We start from the raw sequence: 19,820 nt of genomic DNA on the forward strand, positions 1-19,820 counted from the left end.
TAGGGAACATTTCCAATGAGGAAGCACATCCTGATAAAACCTGCACAGGAGCCAGGAACCTGTGGRCCAATGGCAAGTTGGTCACTGCTGCTTCCCATTAGCCCATCATGAGATGTCAGGGCATGGAAACTCTGCTATAACCTTACCTAGGCTGTGACCAGGCTGTCTCACAGCCACACTGATGCTTTATCTCTGCTGACTTGGTTTAATTTAAAGCCCAGAAGTACAAAAGGAGACTTCCTTATCAACTTCCAAGTGTTTTATATCAAAACCCAAACCCTGGCATACTGGCTTTGCTGCTCTGAATATTCAGCCCCAGAACCCTTGACTGAGCCTGCTCCAAATTGTGTCTTGGGAGTCATTTTGCAAACTAAAGCTGCACTCTGGCTTGGAGAGGAAGCTCACTGCTTTGACACTGCCTGCTTTTCTGCTGTTCCCTGGGTGTGAGAGCTCCTGGCTGTCTGATGGGAATGGTGAGATGGGAAAACAGCCATCAAAAACTCAGCCACGGGGTAATTTCCTGGCTGGTCCTTGCTGTGCTTTTCTTCTTTGGGCCCAAAACTGAGAGCACAAGAGGGCTGTTCAAATGGTTTCCTCTCTATCATTCACATGGATGGCAGWGGCCGAACATTGTTCAAAGTCTGCACCAGACACAAACCTGATATCACCAGGAAAGCCAGTCTTACCCAACAGGTTGCACACTCTAAACATGGGCAAGACAAACAGTGTCACTCATGTGAAGAAAAAGGCAAAACTGGTGCTTTAAAAGAAAAAGCAATYACTGGTACTAGTGCTCAGCAATATCTATACACATTTTCGAGAACTTCCCCAACCTCCACTTCCCCAAAACACCCCCTTTTCCTCCAGTTTATAAAGTCYTTGTGGCACGCAGTGCTGTGGTTGGCAAGGCTTGGAAGCTCCCTGTGCTTACATCCCATCAGCATGAGAGTGTCCCTTGGACTCAGCTTCCTCCTGGCTCTCCTGGACCCAGGTGAGTTTTGCACAGGGACCTACTGGGTTGTGAGATATGGAAGAGGTCTGGGAATGCGGTGCCTCATGTGCGAGGCTATTGCTGCCATCTGAGCCATACACCCCCTCATCAGGGGGTTTGCACTGCAGAGGTGTGAGGGTGACTGTTCTTGGGAGATCTTTGGTCCTACAAGCCAATGTACAGATGAGGATGTTGGAATTTACAAGGTGAAGCTGCAGTCTGATTTTCTGAGGTGCTCTCCAGTGATACAGCCAGGACAATAATCAGAGTGATTCAGGTTACTTGAAAGCAGCCAGACCTTTGGTTAGCTGAATCCATCTCCAGGCTCATTTATTTAACTCATGTCCAGGGTTGTGAGACATTATAGACATGGGCAGTCTCAGCTACCCTTCAGCTCTGCTCCAGAAAAGCCCATCTGTCTTGGAGGTCTTGGATCATACCTGCCACTCCAAGCAGATGCCACAGCCACTGCAAGGTGCCTCTGTTGGCACCTGGGTTCAGGGAAGTGACACATGSCCTGGACCTGTTAATCTACATGCTGGACCCTTGTGGGTGTGTGTCAGGGGACAGACATAATCTGTCCTCTGCTGAAATACATGTTATTCCTTTCTAAGTGTTTCCTGCTGACTATCTGATATTCTGGTCTGCTTGAAGTGTTCCAGCTGGTATCTGGTAAAGTGGTTTCCCCGAATGCCTACAAAGAGATATGCAAAGAGATAATGTATTACCAAGAAAGTCTCCATTTGTACAGAACACTGTTGATACCTGCTGGCAACTCCTGCTCCCCAGCCACTCAGGAGAGAGAATTTGGGGTCTGTGAATCCGGGGAGGTGCCTGCCAGGATGAAAAGGTTTGTAGGGCTGCTGTCATCAGCAATTCCAGGAAAAACCCAACGCAGATTGCACAATGAAACAGGAAAAATAAGGGAAGAGAAATGTGAAAAGTGCTGATCAGTGCTGAAATCAAACATCAGTGAAAGGGGAAGTGAGATCCCTTATGACTGCTGCTCAGGAATGTGTCCTTTTCTCCCAGGAACCTGCCTCCAGTGTGAGATTTGTCACAGCATGGGAAAAAGCTGCTCTGGCCCCATGAAAACCTGCACTGGTGGTGAAGATACCTGTGGCATTATTCTGCAYGAAGTCCTGATAGGTGAGACATCCTCTGTGTGTGCCAGTGTGGCTGTCAGAGTGGGGCTGGCTGGGGGATCCTCTAACCACTTCTGTCACTGATAGTGAGGTCCATCCTTGGATGACCTGTTCATTTTMCATTTGCTGACCCAGAGATCAGCATAGTCTGGGATAGGAAAAGCTCTTTATTCCTCTATTTYGAGAAGCAGTTTTCTACTGGGAGGGTTTGGTTCTCAGTTGTGGGGGAAGGACCAAAGTCTCACAGTGGGTGGAGACTTTGGCTTTTAATTCTGGCTAAGGTGAGTTGTTGAGTCAAGAGGCTGAGAGGCTGAATTATGACCTGAACCAAGCTGCTGGCATTTAGTACTGGTGATGTGTGGGGAGAGAAGTTTGCCCATCCTCCAGCAGGGATGGGGATAYCAGGCAACCAGGCAGTGCCACCAGGGCTGAGCTATCACCATTTCATTGTAATCATCATTRTCATCAATGAGTTTAGGTTGGAAGAAACCTTGAAGATTGTCTGGTTTCAAACCTCCTGCCCTGGGCAGGGAGAGCTTCCACAAGACCAGGCTGYTTAGAGCCACATCCACTCTGACCTTGAACACTGCCGGAGAAGGGACATTGACGCTTCTCTGGGCAACTTGTTCCAGTGTCTCACCACCCTCACTGTCAAGAATTTCTTCTTCATATCTAATCTCAATCTACCCTCTTTCAGTCTGAACCCATTCCCTCCAGTCCTATTAGTCCAGGCCCTGTCAAAAGCCCCTCTGCAGCTCTCTTGTATCCCATTTAGGCAATAGAAGTTGCTATAAGGTCACCTTGGAGTCTGCTCTTCTCCAGACTGAACAATCCCAACTCTTTCAGCCTTTCCTCACAGAAGAGATTGTCATCCAGTAACCATGTCCCTGTGCTTGATAAATCAAAGCTGGTGCTGAGGCCTGACACAGCTGGACACAGTTTTGTGAGAGGCACAGCCTCAGTCATTGCTCAGCTTTAGAAATGTGATTGCTRCCTTTTAGACTGAAGGCTGGCTCATATCCTACCAGCTTTGGTGCTGGCAGCCCCAGGGTCTATCTCCTTCTGCTGGTGTACTTACCCTTCATCCTTCAAGCACCTCGGCAGACTCAGTTTAGCTGTTCTGCTCCCCTTTACACCTTTCGGTCTTGGCTGATGGGGCAGAGCAGACATGCCCRTGTCAGGATGCTCGTGGCTGGGATGGACCATGCAACCTGCAGGCTGTGTATGAGCAAGCTTGGGCTGTGGATCACGGGCACGTGTCACACCATAATCTCTGCAGCTGGGGTGTCCTCACTGACTGGTGATGCTTCTCAGGGGGCTCAGRAGCCCTTCACAGGCACAAGGACAGCTGCTTAGAAGTTGGTACAGAAACTAACAGGCGGGGAAGGGAGTTACTTTATGTTGAACAAATTGGCACTGTCTTCTGCTTCATGACAGGGGGGATGGCCATCTCTTCATCCATCAAATCCTGCCTGCCATCCCACATCTGCCAGCTTGGCCCTGTCACTGTGAACTATGGGAAGGTGAAAGCAAAGAGCCACTTGGCTTGCTGCACGGGTGATGATTGTCGGACCACCTCTGTGTCATGTAAGTTCTTTTTTTTTCCTTATGGCCCATTCCCTCTCTGTCTGACCAATTCCAAGGGCCATCCCCTAAGGGCTTTCCATCACCTGAGTTATTCCTCTCATTCCCTCATCAAAACCAKCTACAGCTCATGCCTTTCATTCCAGTGCCCCCAGACAACGAGGTGCCCAATGGATATCAGTGCCCTGCCTGCTACAGCGTGGACTCCTTTCAGTGTGGAAATGAAGTTGTAAACTGCACTGGATCTGAAGACCAATGTGTCGACCTTGCTGGGTTAATGAATGCTGGTAACTGCCTTTTRTTTGGGGCTCTTTTTCAAGTTCTTGGTAAAATGGGTGAAACCAGTCTAAGATGAATCATTACTGAGATAAAAATGGGCAAAAAGCGTGACAGGAAAAAAAGAGAAAGAAACAAGGAACTTAAAGCTGAAAGCTGAAAACATGAAGCTGATCAAAGGGCGGGTGTTGTTTTTCCTTCCTTCTTCCCCATCATGCACGGATAAATGTTGGAATTTCTCATAGCACGGCATGACTGAGATTGAGAGTGGAAATGTTTCCTGGGTACATGGGCATGTAACAAACCTGACCAAGGCCCTGAACCTGCTGGCCATAGCTGGGATGTGTGAGGGTGAATCTGGATCTAARCCAGTTGCCAGCTCAGTGGAGGTTCAGGATCTTTGCAGGGACATCGGCTTTCCCTTGGGGTAATRCAGCCACTGAGGACACTGTTGCAGTGGTGCGTCTGCACGAGGAAAGCCAGGAACAGTCCCTCCCCATGAAGTCCAGCCTTTGAACAGCTTCTTCAGAATTCTTTTTCCCTGTTCAGGTCCTGTAATTAGAGGGAGGAAAGTAGAAAGCAATTTTCCTGGTCACTCCTTTCTGCCCCTGCTGCAGGTAAAAGAGTTCCACCTTTCACAGTACTCCAGTAGACAGAAAAAGTCCCACAGAAATAAAAGCAGTGACACCAGCTGCAGAAGCAGAGTGAAAAAAAAATATTTATGGTTATGTATGAACTTCCTCTGAGTTGGTAATGTTGCTAGGTAATGATGTGAAGGTCCTTGGTATAGACTTCATTAATGCGCTGCCCGAGCCCTGAATTAGATCATGTTTCACACAGGCAACATGAAGGAAAACAAGAATTTTCTGAGTCAAAGCAATGGAAATGAAGTGGTAAAATTAATTCAGTGTATCACTGAAATAAAAAATGCTCCTAACTTGTCTTAACTTGATTGATAAGTCGCTGTGAATGGAGACGGCCTGTGCAGTGTGACAAACTGTGCAGAGGAAGAAGCAGGGTAGGGGAGCACAGGAAGATGAGGAACTAATGAAGTGCCTTTACATGTTATTTGTATTTGAGATAAAAATGTCCAACAAAATGTTCCAGACCTCCATAATCTACACAGCAGAGAAACATGAGCAGCATTAGCCAAAGCAAGCAACAGGAAAAGGAATATCTGAAAGGGGAGTTAGGCATTCAGCACCTGCTYGAGTCTCCTCCTCTGGTAAATGCTCCAGTGGAGGCAAAGGGCAAGTTCAGGTTTCAGTGGGCCCATCAGTAGGTTTCTCTGTTGGTTTGGCTAAAGTCTTTGAGAATAGATTCCTATTAATCAATGGCTCAGGCTGTATTGTCTTTAACACTCCTCAACTCCACGTCAAATCTGAGATAAAGTMACCCAGTTTGAATGTCAGAGAGGGTCAGAGAGAAGAGACAGTGAGTACCTGGAGTAGTCACACAGCCCTGGTTTCTTTAGGAAGCCAAAGTTTGAGCGGAAGAATCTTTAAACATGAGAAAGAGAACTATTCAAGACATTTCCTCTTTTAAAATTTAAATGCTTAGAATTTTAAACAGTCRTCTTTATTCAGCAGAACAAAAGAAGACAAACCTTAAACCCTTTGTATTTCAAGTCAACCAAAGTGGCCTTACTGTTTCCTCAACTTTGTTCAAGGAATGGGAACAGACAGGGCTGGTGGGTTTGGAACCAACTGGATGTAACAAATGGGCAGTTCTTGGGTTGGAAATGGGGACTGCACTGGCCAGSGTGGGAATAATGTTAGATACTGCATCCCCTGATGCATGGCATGTATTTCTTGTATTTCTGCTGYGCAGGTGGACTGTCTCTGAAAGCTGCCATGAAGGGTTGCACCACCATTTCTGAATGCAGTATGGTAGGAGATGGAAAAAACAGCCTGGGGGTGATGGACATAAAGTTGAAACGGTTCCAGTGCAAACCAGCTTCTGCTTTGTACAGAGCGGTGTTTGCTGGGGTTGCCAGTCCACACACGACCTTTCTTCCTGTCCTGTCAGGATTAATCTTGGAGAAGGTACTTTTCTGACTCTCACTAGCCCTGGGCTGTGCAAACTCCAGCAGTGGTTTGCAACTTAGTCCTGTTTGCTGTAGCTTCTTCTGAGTGGGGATTTTRTTTTCAGATTAGCTCTTCTTTTATATTTTCACAGAATAAAGACAGCACTTAACACTTTTTTTTTTTGTTYCCTTGTTGATTTGATCTCATTTAAACCTTCATCAGTTCAACTGTGGTTGGTTTTGTCTTGCATTCTCTCAGTGCTTTGTCCACACCAGGACCATGGGAAATGGCACAAGGTGCTCAAACACTGAATGGGAAATAAAAGCTCTCAAGACAGACCTAAAGTCTATCTCAGAYAAGTAGTAACTTATAAAGTCACTTTTCCAGGCTTTGCAAAGGACTGGAGATGAGTTTCTGAGATGTTGACTCTTGAGTAGAAAGGTTACCTGCCCCTTTTTCCATCCCTTGTATCTATTTGTCCATAGTAGGAGGAGTCCCTCAGTTCAAGGGCTGCTTGTGGCCCTGGCAAGCCCTGAAACAGAATTTGCATCAGAGTGGGGTCAGTGCTACAAGCAGCTGCTTCTGGCAGAARCCTTTCTGCTCGTGGTCATTCTTCTTGCCTTACCAGATGCTCTCCCATTCAGTCTTGAGTTTCACGGGTACCTGGAATAAATGGTTATGTTGGGAACATTCAATCTCATAAAATAGGTAATTTTCCATGGTGACAGACCACTGGGGGTCCAACTAATGGGAAGCTTCAGCTCAATACCTTTTTTTTCTTCTGTTGGCTGAACTACACCCACAGCTGGTGTAGCCTCTCCCCTCTGCCACATTTGTGACCCCCTGGCTATTCTGCCCCAGCCCTGCTCTGCCCCATGGGTATCCCTGGGTTGGTACCACCCAGAACCACTGAGGAAAAACACCTCAACAAGCAATGCTGTCATGCCTGGAGGTACTCCTGGCTGTGGGCTGAAGGATGGAGTGGTGGGAGCTCTGGGAAATGCTGGGATGTGCAGTGAAGGAGGGGTGTTAGTGAACTTTAGCATCTCCCTGTATGCCACTTTTGGAACAGAGCACAGGACCATTACTCAAAGTCCATGGCTGTGTCTGCCCCTAGCAGCCCTGGCTCACAGTGCAAGTGTGCAATGTTTTGGGCATGGAGTTGCARGGATCAAGGAAAGCATTTTTATCTCTGAGTTCATTGCTGGGAAAGCCTTGGCTGCTGAAACCAGACCAGAACGTGTGGTAGTAGTGAGATGACTACACCTACGTGTGTATGCATGAATGTATATGTGATCAGCTCACAAATTGTACCTTGGGGACTGAATGTTCTYGCAGTTTTTATCTCCCCAGACTTTTCCTTCTTCCCAAACAGGCTGAAACTCCTTTCCTCCTAGTATTCCCACCAAATTATTTGGGATAAAATTTCATATTATCTATTATAATAGAGGGGTGTGGGTCTCAAAGAGAAAATTAATTTTTTGGGGTGGGGAATGAACTGATAATACAGATTTAATGCAGGAAAAAGATCTGGTTASACTCAGTTAATTATTTGTAGAGGCTGTGCAATTACAGTGTGTGTATTAGAGAAGGAACACAGCTCCCTCTTCATGGTGTAGCAATACACTGATACTGCAGCGACCCACTCATTCAGCATTTTTCAAGATCTGATAACATTCTGGAATTAAAAAAATTCTCTATCTGTGTAAGTACATTATCCCTGAACACATCTCCTGCACGCTCATGCAGAACATTACATTACTGTCCATGGCACCCCTATGGCAGATCTCGATTCGCTTTGATGGCTCAACCCTTCGCTTTCTGTTCGTTCCACTCTGACCTGTGATGTTATCAGGATGGAAAAGCTGAATGGATCTGTTCAGCCTGGTCAAAACTTGGTGAGACTCATCCAGAGAGTCTTTGCTGGGGCTGTATTTTAGGGAGGACAAGAGAGCAGACAGCAATATTTCTGACGAGGRCTTGTGGTGCAGAAAGGAGAAGCCTCTTAATTTTGACCTCTAACTCAGTGCTGTGGCAAACAAAGCTTTTGCAATCTGTGGCTGCATAAATGACAGAGTGACAACTGGAAACAACCCATCTTTATGACTGATACACTCGTGCTTGGACCTGCTCCAGCTTCCACATTTTCAAATGCTGTTACAAATGGAACACGTGAAATGAAATGCCTTACAGTGAAAATCTTCAGGAGCATAAACCTGTGATTTTACTGGAAAAAAAAGGTGATGTTCCTTGTTTACAGGCTATTAGCACACTTAGGGGGAAATGATAAGATCTTAAAGGGCTCTTTTATACACAGGAGGGCAGCAATAACCTGACAAAACCAAAGGAGAGGAAGCAACACTATCATTGTGCACAGAATAAAAACCATGAAAACAAAGGGCTCATGAGCTTTTGTTGTCTGAAATCCAGAATGAAGACCTTTCAGAAACAGTTGCAGACAGGTTAAAGACTGTTCAGGCAGAGCTGGGAGAAGCATAATGGGCTGGAGGAAGGTGGTGAGATGGTGAGCCTTTCTGATCTCAAATCCAGCTCCTGAGGAGTGAGATGATGCTGAAGTGTGCTCGGATAAAAGCAACACAAAAGATAAGAAAAAAACCCTCAGTGACGCCAATTTACCAAACCAAACCAAACAACAGCATCTCTGTATCTTGGGCAAAGAGTGATGAATAAGCAACACTTGCCTGTCAGTATCTGTAGGGTGTGACAATAGAGGAGGGGGYATGTCCAGAGATTCCTGGTAAAACAGCCAGGGAATGTGGGAAGCCCCSATGCTCACAGGGTTTAATTGAGGATATGCAACAAGGAGCAGCCCCTTGAGGCTGCAGGCACCCTGGGGAGAGGCAAGGACAGATGTGGCCAAAACCCATCACAGCGAGTGGAATGACTCCTGCTGATTTTAATGGGCTTTGAACCGGGCCTTGGCACCAAACCGGGCTGTTTCCATCTGCAGCATCTCCTTGCAGCGTAYACAAACCCTACTCCCACACAGACGCGCACATGCAGACATGTAAATACCAGATCCTCCCTCAGATCTTGCAGATACTTCAGCCACCAGAGACACAGACACTCAGAGCTCTGCATGGCTGGAGGTGTCTTCCTCACCCTCAACACCCACCGTGTCAACAACAGCCTTAATCTCCCTCTTTGTGTTGCCAAAAGGGCTCAGACCACTGTCTCTGCTTCCCAGACAGTGGAAAATTGACCACGTCCTGCCATTCCCTCTCTCTCCTCTGAAGTTTCGGTTCTTTTCCAAAATGCTGAGCCAGCCAGAAAGCCTGTGGTAGACAAAATACCTGTAGGAGATCTGAAACAGGGAAATGGGCATGCAGGAATTTTGCTCAACAGTCTGGTAATTTTGTAAGGTGGAGGGAAGCTTGTGRTTTGAGCTRTCATTTGRTGGACACAGCCCTGAGCTCTGGGGRTAGACAAGGAAGGTGCAGAGAAGGAGAAGTTTGGGAGAAGGGGCTGCATCTCTGTGCAGCCATGCACCATGCAAGGCAGTTCTTAACAGATACTAAACCCCCTTGGCTCCTTCTTCCAAGCATATCAGGCTGGGAAYGGCTTTTATCTTTTTTTTTCTCGTGTTTTGGGAAGCATTCTTGCTGCCAGCAGTTTCACACCTGGAGCTCAGGACACCAGGACCCAGTTTGTCTGACCAGAGCTTGGCCTAGGGTTGTATTTGCAGAGGAATGCAAAAATTGTTTCCCTTTTTTTTTTTTTTTTTTTTTTTAAATATAATGACCAAGTTTCTTATAAGGAAGTTTTTCCAGTCCCCCAGGCTAGCAGGCTCAGTGGATATTTTGGGGCTCACACTTCTTCAAATGCAAAGTGAAGACAAACRGGGAGTGAACAAGCAGGCTTTATTGCAGTCAGGAACACGTGTCCTGCTGCACACCAGAGATGCAACAATTCTTTCCACCTCTTTTGGGAAAGGATAACTGGGTCTTGGGACATCTGACCAAAACTGGGCTTCTGCAAAGGGTAATTGTCTCCATCTGAGCATTAATTCAGTTCTCAGAGTGGCTGAGTCAATACTRCTTTTGGAGGTCAGCTTCTAATTAAAGTGCACATTCCCATTTACACTGTGAGATCCACCCCAAACATAAAGTGTTGGGTGGGAAGGATCCCAGCTCCAGAATAATGTGTTTTCCTTGGAGAACATATTTACTTTAAAGCTGTGGGGCACAGAGAGCAAATGCTTCACAGGTCACTGYGCTCAGGAATAGACCAACCTTGTGTCAAAGTCTCCATGGTCTCACCTCCCAACTCCTTGGACACCTCCAATGGATGAAAAACTGCTGTTCCCAAATTGTCACAAATGTTTTCACTTCTCTGGATTGCACTTGTGAAGAGCACYATTCAATACTCATCGCTGTTGCTGGCACATGGAAGGAGCACCTCTCCCCACACATATCTGAACTGTGGCASACTGTCTTAGGATGAKAGAATCATTTMGGTTGGAAAAGACCTTCAGGATCACCAAATTCTCTCATGTGTATGAGTAAACAACAATAACATTTACCCCTGCACCTACCTTGGAATCACCTGCTAAATTCCACCAAGCAACCCCATTTCTAAGGGTCATCTGTTAATAGGGCGAGAGCTGATGTGCTGGTGGCTGGATATTTGGATTCTGCCACTGCAGACACATTTGYTGGGTTTTCAGATGTCACAGATAACAGTAAGGGAAGATTTCTTTTCACAGTTCACTGCCTCCTGTGGCCACACCTCTCAGATTTCATATCCAGGGAATAAACTCTTGAGCCTCCTGTCCAGAAGCTTGTGTTTTGCGGTGATGGATTCAGATTTTATGCTCAGAAATTCTGGTGGGGTGTATCAGATCATAGCACACTCTTTCCAAACAGGACTCTGCTGGAGTAYTCCTGGGATGGCATGGCCTGCTAGAGAAAAAACTGTTGGGAAGTTGGTGATTTCCAAAGCAGGAGCTGGTTGTGGGTATTGGGTTCTGCACAGGCCAAAGGGAGTTGTGAGGTTACAACTCTAGGAAAATACAAAACTTTTTGTGGTGCCCACATGGGGACCCATCTCACAGTGCTGGTAGGATTCAAAGGGTGATGCAATCTGGGAAGGAGCTTGTCACAGCCTGTTCAAAAAGTCTGATTGGAAAGTTGGACTAAGTTCATCTGGAGAGGTCGGAGTTGTAGCAGATACAACATCCAGTGTTGGATGCTGAGCTATAGAATCAGTGAGAGGCTCAGAGAATGCTTAAGACATCAGGTTTATCACAAGTGATAATGTATCTATTAAAAAAATGAGTTTAAGATGTTTTAATCAGTTCAATTCCCATCTTCTTTTACTTTATTGTGTTGTAGAGTCCACGACTGAGTACTCACATACAGTGGCAGTGGTCTGACACAGAGCTTTGCTGCACACAAGTTTTTGAGAAGTGGGATTCAGTCCTCTTGGTCTAGGGCTGTAGCTGTGGCTTTGTTTATCTGTCTTGTGCCCTCAAACCTCTATGGTTCACTCAAGAGATTTCCAGACACAAGCATGAGAATCTGTTTTTTTTTCCTAAAATGGGAGATGAAATTGTCTTTGTTCACATGATGGCAAAAGGGGCGCTGTATGAAATTAATTATAGTGTTATGAGATCCTTCAGATTACAGGAACTGATGATCATAATGCCAATGATGTGCTAGAAGTGCTATAAGCTGCCAAAACTGCTAACAAGTACCATGAACCCAAATGCATGTGGTGCTTAGGACACTGAGGGTTTGTGGGAAAAATAAAAGCCATAGAATTACAAATCTTAGATTCATTAAGGTTGGAAAAGCCCTTCAAGACATCAAGTCCAGCCTACCACCACACCCTCTAAGCCATATCATGGAGCCCTTTGCCTACTTCTGCTGGACCTGGCGAATAGACCTGGTCACTGACCATCACTGTTCGAGTGTTACCAAGTAATTAACCAGCATCATTCCCCATTTCCAGCTGCTCCTCCCTCCAGTTCTGTGCAGAAACTCCTGCCTGTGGGCTCTGTTCCCCTGCCTGGTGGCAAAGGTTGAGGGGTGAACTGACAGGCAACTGTGGAAACTCAGTTTGCATCTTCACGGCAGATTTTCAGTCCCTGCAGAAAATCCAGACAGTCTGGACCAGCTCCAAACGGTGCATCTGGCACGAGTCTTTCTCAATTGTTTTTCATGAAGAAATATTGGTGTTTCATGGCTAGTTTGACAAGCATGGTGACTCAGACTGTGCAGAGGGAGACCCTYAAGCCATTTGGGATAGTCCTGAGAAGGAGAAGGGGAAGGGCTGGTGGGGGATCAGGAGTTACCGGGCTCGGTGACGCACATTCCCAGGACACATCCACACCACCCCGTGTATCCGTCTGTGCTGCTCGTGGCAGTTCCTCTCTCCACAGCCCATCTGCAGTGCATGAGGAACTGCTCACCCACCATTTTTGGATATTTAGAGGAAGATTGTGTCTGCCTGCTGCTCTGTAGGACATGCTGGAGCCCTGCAGCTATTTCTGGCACAGGCTTTTCCTTCCCCTGCATCTAGAGATTCTGCTGCCCAAGTCCCAGCTCAGGAACAAAACCTCCCTGGCTGATTTGCACTGCCACAGCACCTGTAAACCCACACCAGCTCAGCTTTTCAGCTCTCCAATGCCTCAACACAGCCCACAGAAAAGTGTCAGAGCAAGAAAGGCTGGTTTCATATCCAAAGATTTATGCTGGCTTAGGTTTTCTGATTAAAATGAGATCTGGCCGGCAGCTCATCATGGAGAAATAAGGAGCAGAAAACCACTGAGAGAGACAGAGAGGAGAAAAACAGATTTTATTTTTCTTCCTGAAAAGATACTTTTCTTTTGTTATTTTTGGCAGCTCTGTGGGAAGGTTTGTTTCTCAGTTTTCCATCCTGACACAAGGAGTATACATTTTTAAGGAGGATTCTTTAGGAAAGCATAACCTTCCAACAGAGCCCCCTTTTTCCATTGCATTTTTGGGTTTTAATAATGGCTGGATTTCTTCATTGAGACGTGAGAAAATTCAAAAATAAAAAATTGAGCTTTGGTGCTTTAAACTGGTCAATTCATCTCTTAGCCATTATGTAGACAATCTATAGTGACAGAAATGAAAACAAGAGAAATAACTGGAAAAAAAWTCACTAGCAGGGCAAATGCATGATAAAATCTGGTGAAAAGGAAAGTCAAAATTTGAAGCAAAAAATCAACCTGTCAGGGAGAATGTTTTTTGATATGGACTTGGCAGTTTGCAGGTCCTGATGCCACGTGCTGAGTCCTAAAGGTCCCTTCCTTATTCCTATTCAGCTTTTTCTGATTGTGTCCTGGATCAGCACAGCAAAAGACATGGCAAAAACKGGTAACTGCAGCAGATGCAGAGGGTGGAGCTTTCTAACATAATTTTGGCTATTTCCTCTTCCAGCACTTCAGACTTCTTTTCAAAGATAAAGATCCAACAATTTCAGGAAAACCATAGTATCCTAGAAAAACAGAGTTGGAGAAACCTCATAAATCACCAGATTTTGCACCCTTTTGCAGTGCTGCAAATTACAATTGTTTTTCTCTGGGGCTTTTCCAAAAAATCTTTGTCCAGAAAAACCAGAATTCCCGGGGGACTGGGTGTCCTCTTGATGGGGTCACACAACACTTCTGGGGGCATGCAGTCTCTTGGCCCCTCATACAGATAAATTCCCCAGGCCAGTTCCTACTGAGTCACTCATGAACAAGGGGTTTTTAATTTCTCCTGGCAGTGCCCCTTTCCTGCTTAGGAGCAGGCACAATTTAGAAGCCATTTAGAGGCTGTCTTTCAGCCCAGGTTTTATTACTGGATTTCTTTTTTCTTTCTCCCTTTCCCTTTCTGGCCTTTCTGACAATTACTCACTCTCATACAGTGAGTGAGCAATTTTACTGCTTAAAATTAGCTTGAAAGTGACTTTAATGAGATCAGAAGTTCTTTTACAGGTTGCAGCAAGCGTGACCTCACACTTCCACTGTATCCCTAATTGATACTTCAGGTTATCCTGTGCTAAATTGGTGTGTAAAGTTCACAGTAGTGTCATTTGYCAGTATTTTAAAACCTAATTACCTAGGGAAACAAAGTGTTGCATTTACTTTTTTTCCCCTCTATTTATTTCCTCTTTCCCACTATGTCTCTAAAAAGATGATTTCTACCATTCTTGTCACCTAGTAGGAGATGTGCAAGATTAGAATTTGATCAGTTTTGTGGAAACTGGCAGCTGGTCGGAGCAGAAAGGTTTGTGTTTTTGCTGCTCCCTGCTCCTTCTCCACAAGCCAGAGGCAGAGTTCTGCACAATATACCTGCTGTTGACCAAGGAGCACTCATGTCCTGGATAATGAAGCAATTCAGTCAGTGCTCCAAGCCAGCCACAGCACAGGACCCAAATCTCCAGCCAAACTAGTAGCAGGTTCTGGAAGGAGCTGCAGCATCAGGGTGGAGGAGCTTGGAACGGGAACTGTAGGAAAGGTCACCTTATTAACTCCACTGGTCRCAGAACAACTTATTTTTAACAGTGTCTTTTCCCCACAGGAATAATTTCCTCCACTTCATAATTTCCAGATATAATTCTCATGTCTTTAGCAGCTGCATCAGTGCTGGATTCTTGGACGCTGTGTTTGGTGCAGGCAGTGTTGTGCCAAGAGCGGCCAGAGGCCACAGGGAAATGCCACAGAAGGGGAGAAGCTGCTGCTTGGCAGGACCTGCAATGGATTCTCAGCAAGAGCAGAGGCAGGGAAGGAATCTGGCTGTCACAGGAGGGATGTAAAGGTCCTCTCCACTGTTGGAGGTGATCCCCACTTCCTTTTGCTGTTGTCTCTGACTCCCATTGGAATCGTGCTAACCCACGTGCCCTGCAAACTGAGAGATGAGCACTGGCAAGAGGACACCTCTGACAGGCCAACTTTGTGACCCCTCTTGGCACTGGATGCTACCTTGAATACYTGGCTGCTTCTTTTGGGCCTAAATGGCAATTGATGAGTTAGAGAAAACCGTTCCAGCTCTGTATACTGGGCAGCTGCTAAAATGTTTTCCTTTTTGTTTTTCATTTGTGTGTGCCCAGATGCTGCTGCACATCTTGGGAGGTTCCACTCGCTTCCCTGCGAGCTGCAGTGTGCCAGCAGAAGGCACGTGGCTGTGTTCCCTGCACAGAAAATGMATTTCCCTTGCAATCCTCAGGTCTCGTGGTGGCTGTGGATCAAACTGGGGGGAGTTGTGAGCAGGATGTAAAGGCAAGAGGACAGTAAATCCTGTGGGAAGGGGACGTTCAGTCCCYTCTGCTGTAGCCAGCAAAGCACTTGAGTCATCTCTTCCTACAGAGATGGGTGCACAGCCCTCAGCWTAATCAAACAAAGCAGGTTTGGACACAGCTGCTGACCAAAAGGATCTCTTCCTCTGGGACTGCRTGCTAGGGTATGTGGTAAGGATGAGGAGAAATTTCCCGAAAAACAGCAAATGATTATCTAATGTTGCAATGTACTATTGTGACTGGGAAAGAGCTTGGAAACTGCCAAAGCCTGATTGTCTGTTGGGGGCAGGGCAGGGCATTTTCATGCCAAATCTCACAGTTTTATTACAAGTTTGTTTTTTTTAAAAGCTTATGTTTTAAATTTGATATGTGGAAATGGGTAGAAAGATGAATTTTCACATCTTTCTTGACTAATATTGTTGCTACACAGAAAATGAGTCTGAAACCTAGCAGGGGCAGGATGCCTCCATTTCCTTGCAGTCTGTYTGTGGCTGGCCTCTAACAAAGATATCTCCCTTACTTTTCCTCACCCGTATTCATATTCATCCCAGCCCATTTTAGAAAGGAGTGGCTGGAATTGTTTTCTCTTTGTCCCCAGGAAATCAGGACCAGTCTTTGGAAGTCATGATACACGGTAGAGGTGAACGTAAGTCATGGAAAGGAACTCCTGCAAAAAATCTGAAACAATAAACGCCAACCTGGGTGACTCTTCCCGTTCCAGAATAATGTCATGTGAATAAACCCTTGGCTGGATGTTTTGAGTTCATCTCAGTGAAGAACGCTGCCCTCTCCAAGCAGAGAGGAGCCAGCTCACAAAAAGTGCAGGAGAAGCCTGACATTATTCTTTTTCTAAAGCCACAGTTGCTGAAAAGCTTCTACTCCCACACCACACTTTCCTGTCTCTAAGTGAAATGCTCTCAGAATGAACACTTTGCTTAGGTAGAAGTTTATTTCAGCTGAAGTTTGGCACAGGAAAATTTAAATTAAGTAACTTTGCTGGGTCAGCTTGACAATAAAATACATTTCCATTCAAGCCTCCACAGCTTCTAACAAGTATCACTTCAGATTATTCTTGTCTCTATTGCTGCTTATCAGCTTGTACTGGTGGTATGTGACTGTGGTCTCTGACTGTATGGTACAGTGAGTTTTGGGAGATGAGGATTCCTGGGACACTTTTGGGGCTTTTCAGCTGCTTTCAGTGATGCTCAGTCTACCCCTTGCCCAGACTGGGAGGTTGCAAAGTTGGAGCAGAGCTTGGTCAGGAAACATCTGAGGAYAATATAACAAGGATGAGAAGCATAYGTTTCTCTTCCTCTCCAAGCTGTAGCTCTTGATGGAAATGTGTTTCTAGCCTCACCTTCTCAGAGAAGRACTCTAAACCCAAACCAGTTGTAGGTGGGTCAAAGACAGTGAACTGTGAACTACCTTGGATGTAAGCGATTCCACCCTCATTGGTAATTTGCTCACAGCTCTTTGAGAGGTGGAAGAGTTTGYGACAAAGATCAGGTTGGATAAATGAAGGGCTGGGCTGGTGGTCCAAGAAGTGACTGAGGTAGGCTACCATGTGGGCACGAGCTGGAGTAAGTGTTACGTGATACTTGCTTAAAAAAATTTATCTGAAAACTCCCAGCAGGAGCATCTCGAATGGCTGCAACTCTCATGGTGAGATTTAACAGTTGTCCTGTGCATCCTCAAACAGCCAAACCAGGCAGGATGGGTGTCAAGGGAAAAGCTTTGTGCAGGRTTCACTCGTGTCTTTGTCTGGAGAGGCGTTCTCAGCTCTGCTGKGCTGGTGCCTGGCAGTGACTCCTGGTTTTTGACAGCTTCTGTCATGCTATGCTTAAAATATTGTTACGTGCCAAGATGAATATGTTTTATTCATACAGAGCCAAAAGCTTTATTAAAATCCTAACCTAATAAAGACATGATAAAATTATTAGTCCAGTTGCGATGATAACTTAACACTTATAATCCAGATTAATACAGAAAATCCTTATTAGTCATAATACTCTTAAAACGGCTACRAAGAAAAGTTGCAATATCTAATCCTCCTCTCCAGTGTTATCCTCACTTTCTGATGTCCCTGAGTCTTGTGGCTGGGGACACCAGCCTCCTCAGGCAGAGGTGGTGGCTTGTCTCTGTGAGTCATCAGTGTCCTGAGTTSTCACCAGAAGCACAGAGTTCATGGTGGTGGACCCTTCCCCTCAGRCCTGGGCAGTCTGCTTGGGGCTGTTTTAACGTTTATTTTCTCATCACACTCTCTGTCCTTCTTGGTAGTTTCCAGGTAAAGTTCAAAAGTTGCACAACAGCTTTCCCCAGCCCCAGTTAACCTAAAGGGCTGTTTCTTGTTATGCAGTGACTACCTGTGCTTGCCGTTTTACCCTAAATGGTAACACAGAGATAAAGCCAGAACAGGTTATACAGAAGTTATTTGACCACTGGCAATTGTTAATGTAAACTAACACCAGTGCAAGTCAAGATAAGCCTGGGGACATCCTGAGATGCCAAAGCTTGTGTCTTTCACCAACAATTTCAAGAATTATATTTACTGGGCTAAATCAGTGCTTTGACACAGACTCCAAATATTTTTTGCATCCTGTGGCTGCAGAAGACGCCCAAACACAAGAAGCCTTCATGTGCAAGGGTGATAGTACCATACTTAGTGACCCACCACTGTTGATGTGCTCAGGTGAAAGTCCTCAGCAGGTGGGATGAGAGCTAGTGGGACAGGCTTTTTGCTTCAGGATGCAAGGAGCTTTTGTCTATTCCTCGCTCTCTTAATGCTTTCTACCATTGTATGTTTGTGCTGTTGATGTTGTACTGTATCTGAGGGAAGGACCACATTTGTTTATCTTTTCTTTCTTCTTTCTCTGACATCTGTGACTTTATTTTCAGTTTTCAGTCTCTGAAGTGGCTGGAGATAGTCAATGCAGCTCGAATTTGTGCAAAGGTTTTTGCAACTAGAAATGCTCTCAATCTTCCCTTGGGAATGTTGAGTAGAGACTCAGGGCTCTTTCCAATTCCAGAAAGAGTTTCCCCTCCTCCATTAACATGAAAAAATTAGTGAGATGCAATTTTTTTTTTTTGTGGAGTACACTGTCCTGTGCCTTACACAGTGCTAAGCCTCCTGCAGCTGGTGTTCAGTTTAGAGATGCCCAGGGTGTCTGAGTGAGGGGGTGCACACTTGCTTTTTCCCGGGGTGTCAGTCCTTCTCCCATCCCAAGGGCACGGGAGGATGTCAGTCCCACACAGGAGTGGCTTCCCAAAGGCAGGGGTGCTGCTGCCACCTCTTGGAGCTGGGAATGAGGGACAAGCCCAGCATGTGAGGCACTGTCAGGGTGCACTGGAAGAGGCCAGCGTGTGGGAAGCGTGGGGTGGGCAGCCCTGAATTTTGGTCATGCCTTTCACATGGTAARCTGTGCTCTGGTGAAGGCCTGAAAGATCTGAAACGGGTGTGAATTTTGGTCTCATCTAAATAGCACAAGATCMTCCACACAGGCATTTAATTTCCAAAGGAGATTTTTTCAGTCCAGGATTTAAACATGTGTGATGTGGCCCTCTGCAATTTCCAGGTACAGCTGTAAGGCAGTGTAATGAAAGCCATCTTTCTGAAGCCATTATTGCCTCTAAAATGCTATTAAAATTCTTCACTGCTATGTGCATTACTTTCATTATGATAAATGGAAGGGCGGAAACCAGATTGCTTTAAAGCCACGCTGAGATCTGACCTGTTCTCCGTGTAACTACAATCATTACTTTCTGTTCTCTGCTATCTTGGCTCCTAAGTGGTGCTTATCAGCATAATATCTCTGTGCTATCTAGGAATGCATTAAGCAACAGACGTTACATGTTGAGTTCCCATCCTGCTCATGGGAGAAAAATATGTGCAATTATATTGTTTTGTTTGAAATGCTCATTGCAGCAGGCCAGTTTCTCCCTCGCTTTTTCACAGAGGCACGTGTGCAGGCGCACATGCAGAGCTCCCCTTCTAAGGGAGGAGTGGAGGCTCACCAGGAGGGAGAGAGGTTTATGATGGCTTTTAGCTACRGGGAAGTTTTGCTCCATGGAGTGTGGTTGCCCCCACACAGACTTTTCCTCTTACACAGGAGGATAGAGTTCATTAYGGCTCAAAGAAGGAAAATCAAGGGCAGCCTCGATCCTTAAACCACAGGGTTTTTTTTTTTTAAGACAAGTTGGTTTCCTGCCACCAAGAGCTTTGCAAACAGGGAGCGGAGGTGATGTGCTGCTCTCTGGGAATGTGGTGGCAGTTCACAGCAGCCCAGGATTCAGAGGGAGCCTACTGTGGTCCAGGCTCATCCAAGCATTATTTTTTTTTTGGTTGGTTTTTTTTTTTTTTTTTTTTTTTTTTTTTTTTTTTTTTTTTTTTTTTTTTTTTTTTTTTTTTTAAGAGTGATAGCTCAGAGAACAGAAAGGAAGACTCTTCCTCGCTACACATCACCCACTCCAGGTGGGAGCAGCAGTCTGGTGTTTTCTAAATTGGGAAAACCAAAAGTCAGATTYGGAGATGCT

At 45.6% G+C, this 19,820-nt stretch overlaps 1 protein-coding gene across 1 annotated transcript; it reads left to right on the forward strand.

Annotated features, from left to right (window-relative positions):
• Positions 1-853: 853 nt before the first annotated feature.
• On the forward strand, positions 854-6,197 carry LOC130573269 (phospholipase A2 inhibitor gamma subunit B-like). Its single transcript, XM_057365593.1, has 5 exons — positions 854-991; positions 2,024-2,140; positions 3,574-3,723; positions 3,867-4,007; positions 5,827-6,197. The coding sequence occupies exons 1-5, from the start codon at positions 943-945 to the stop codon at positions 6,051-6,053; spliced, it is 684 nt and encodes a 227-aa protein (XP_057221576.1). The 5' UTR covers positions 854-942; the 3' UTR covers positions 6,054-6,197.
• Positions 6,198-19,820: the final 13,623 nt, after the last annotated feature.

The sequence above is a fragment of the Malurus melanocephalus genome, unplaced genomic scaffold, assembly GCF_030028575.1.
Source record: "Malurus melanocephalus ecotype Western Australia unplaced genomic scaffold, MMel_1.1 scaffold_55, whole genome shotgun sequence".
Classification (NCBI taxonomy): domain Eukaryota; kingdom Metazoa; phylum Chordata; class Aves; order Passeriformes; family Maluridae; genus Malurus; species Malurus melanocephalus.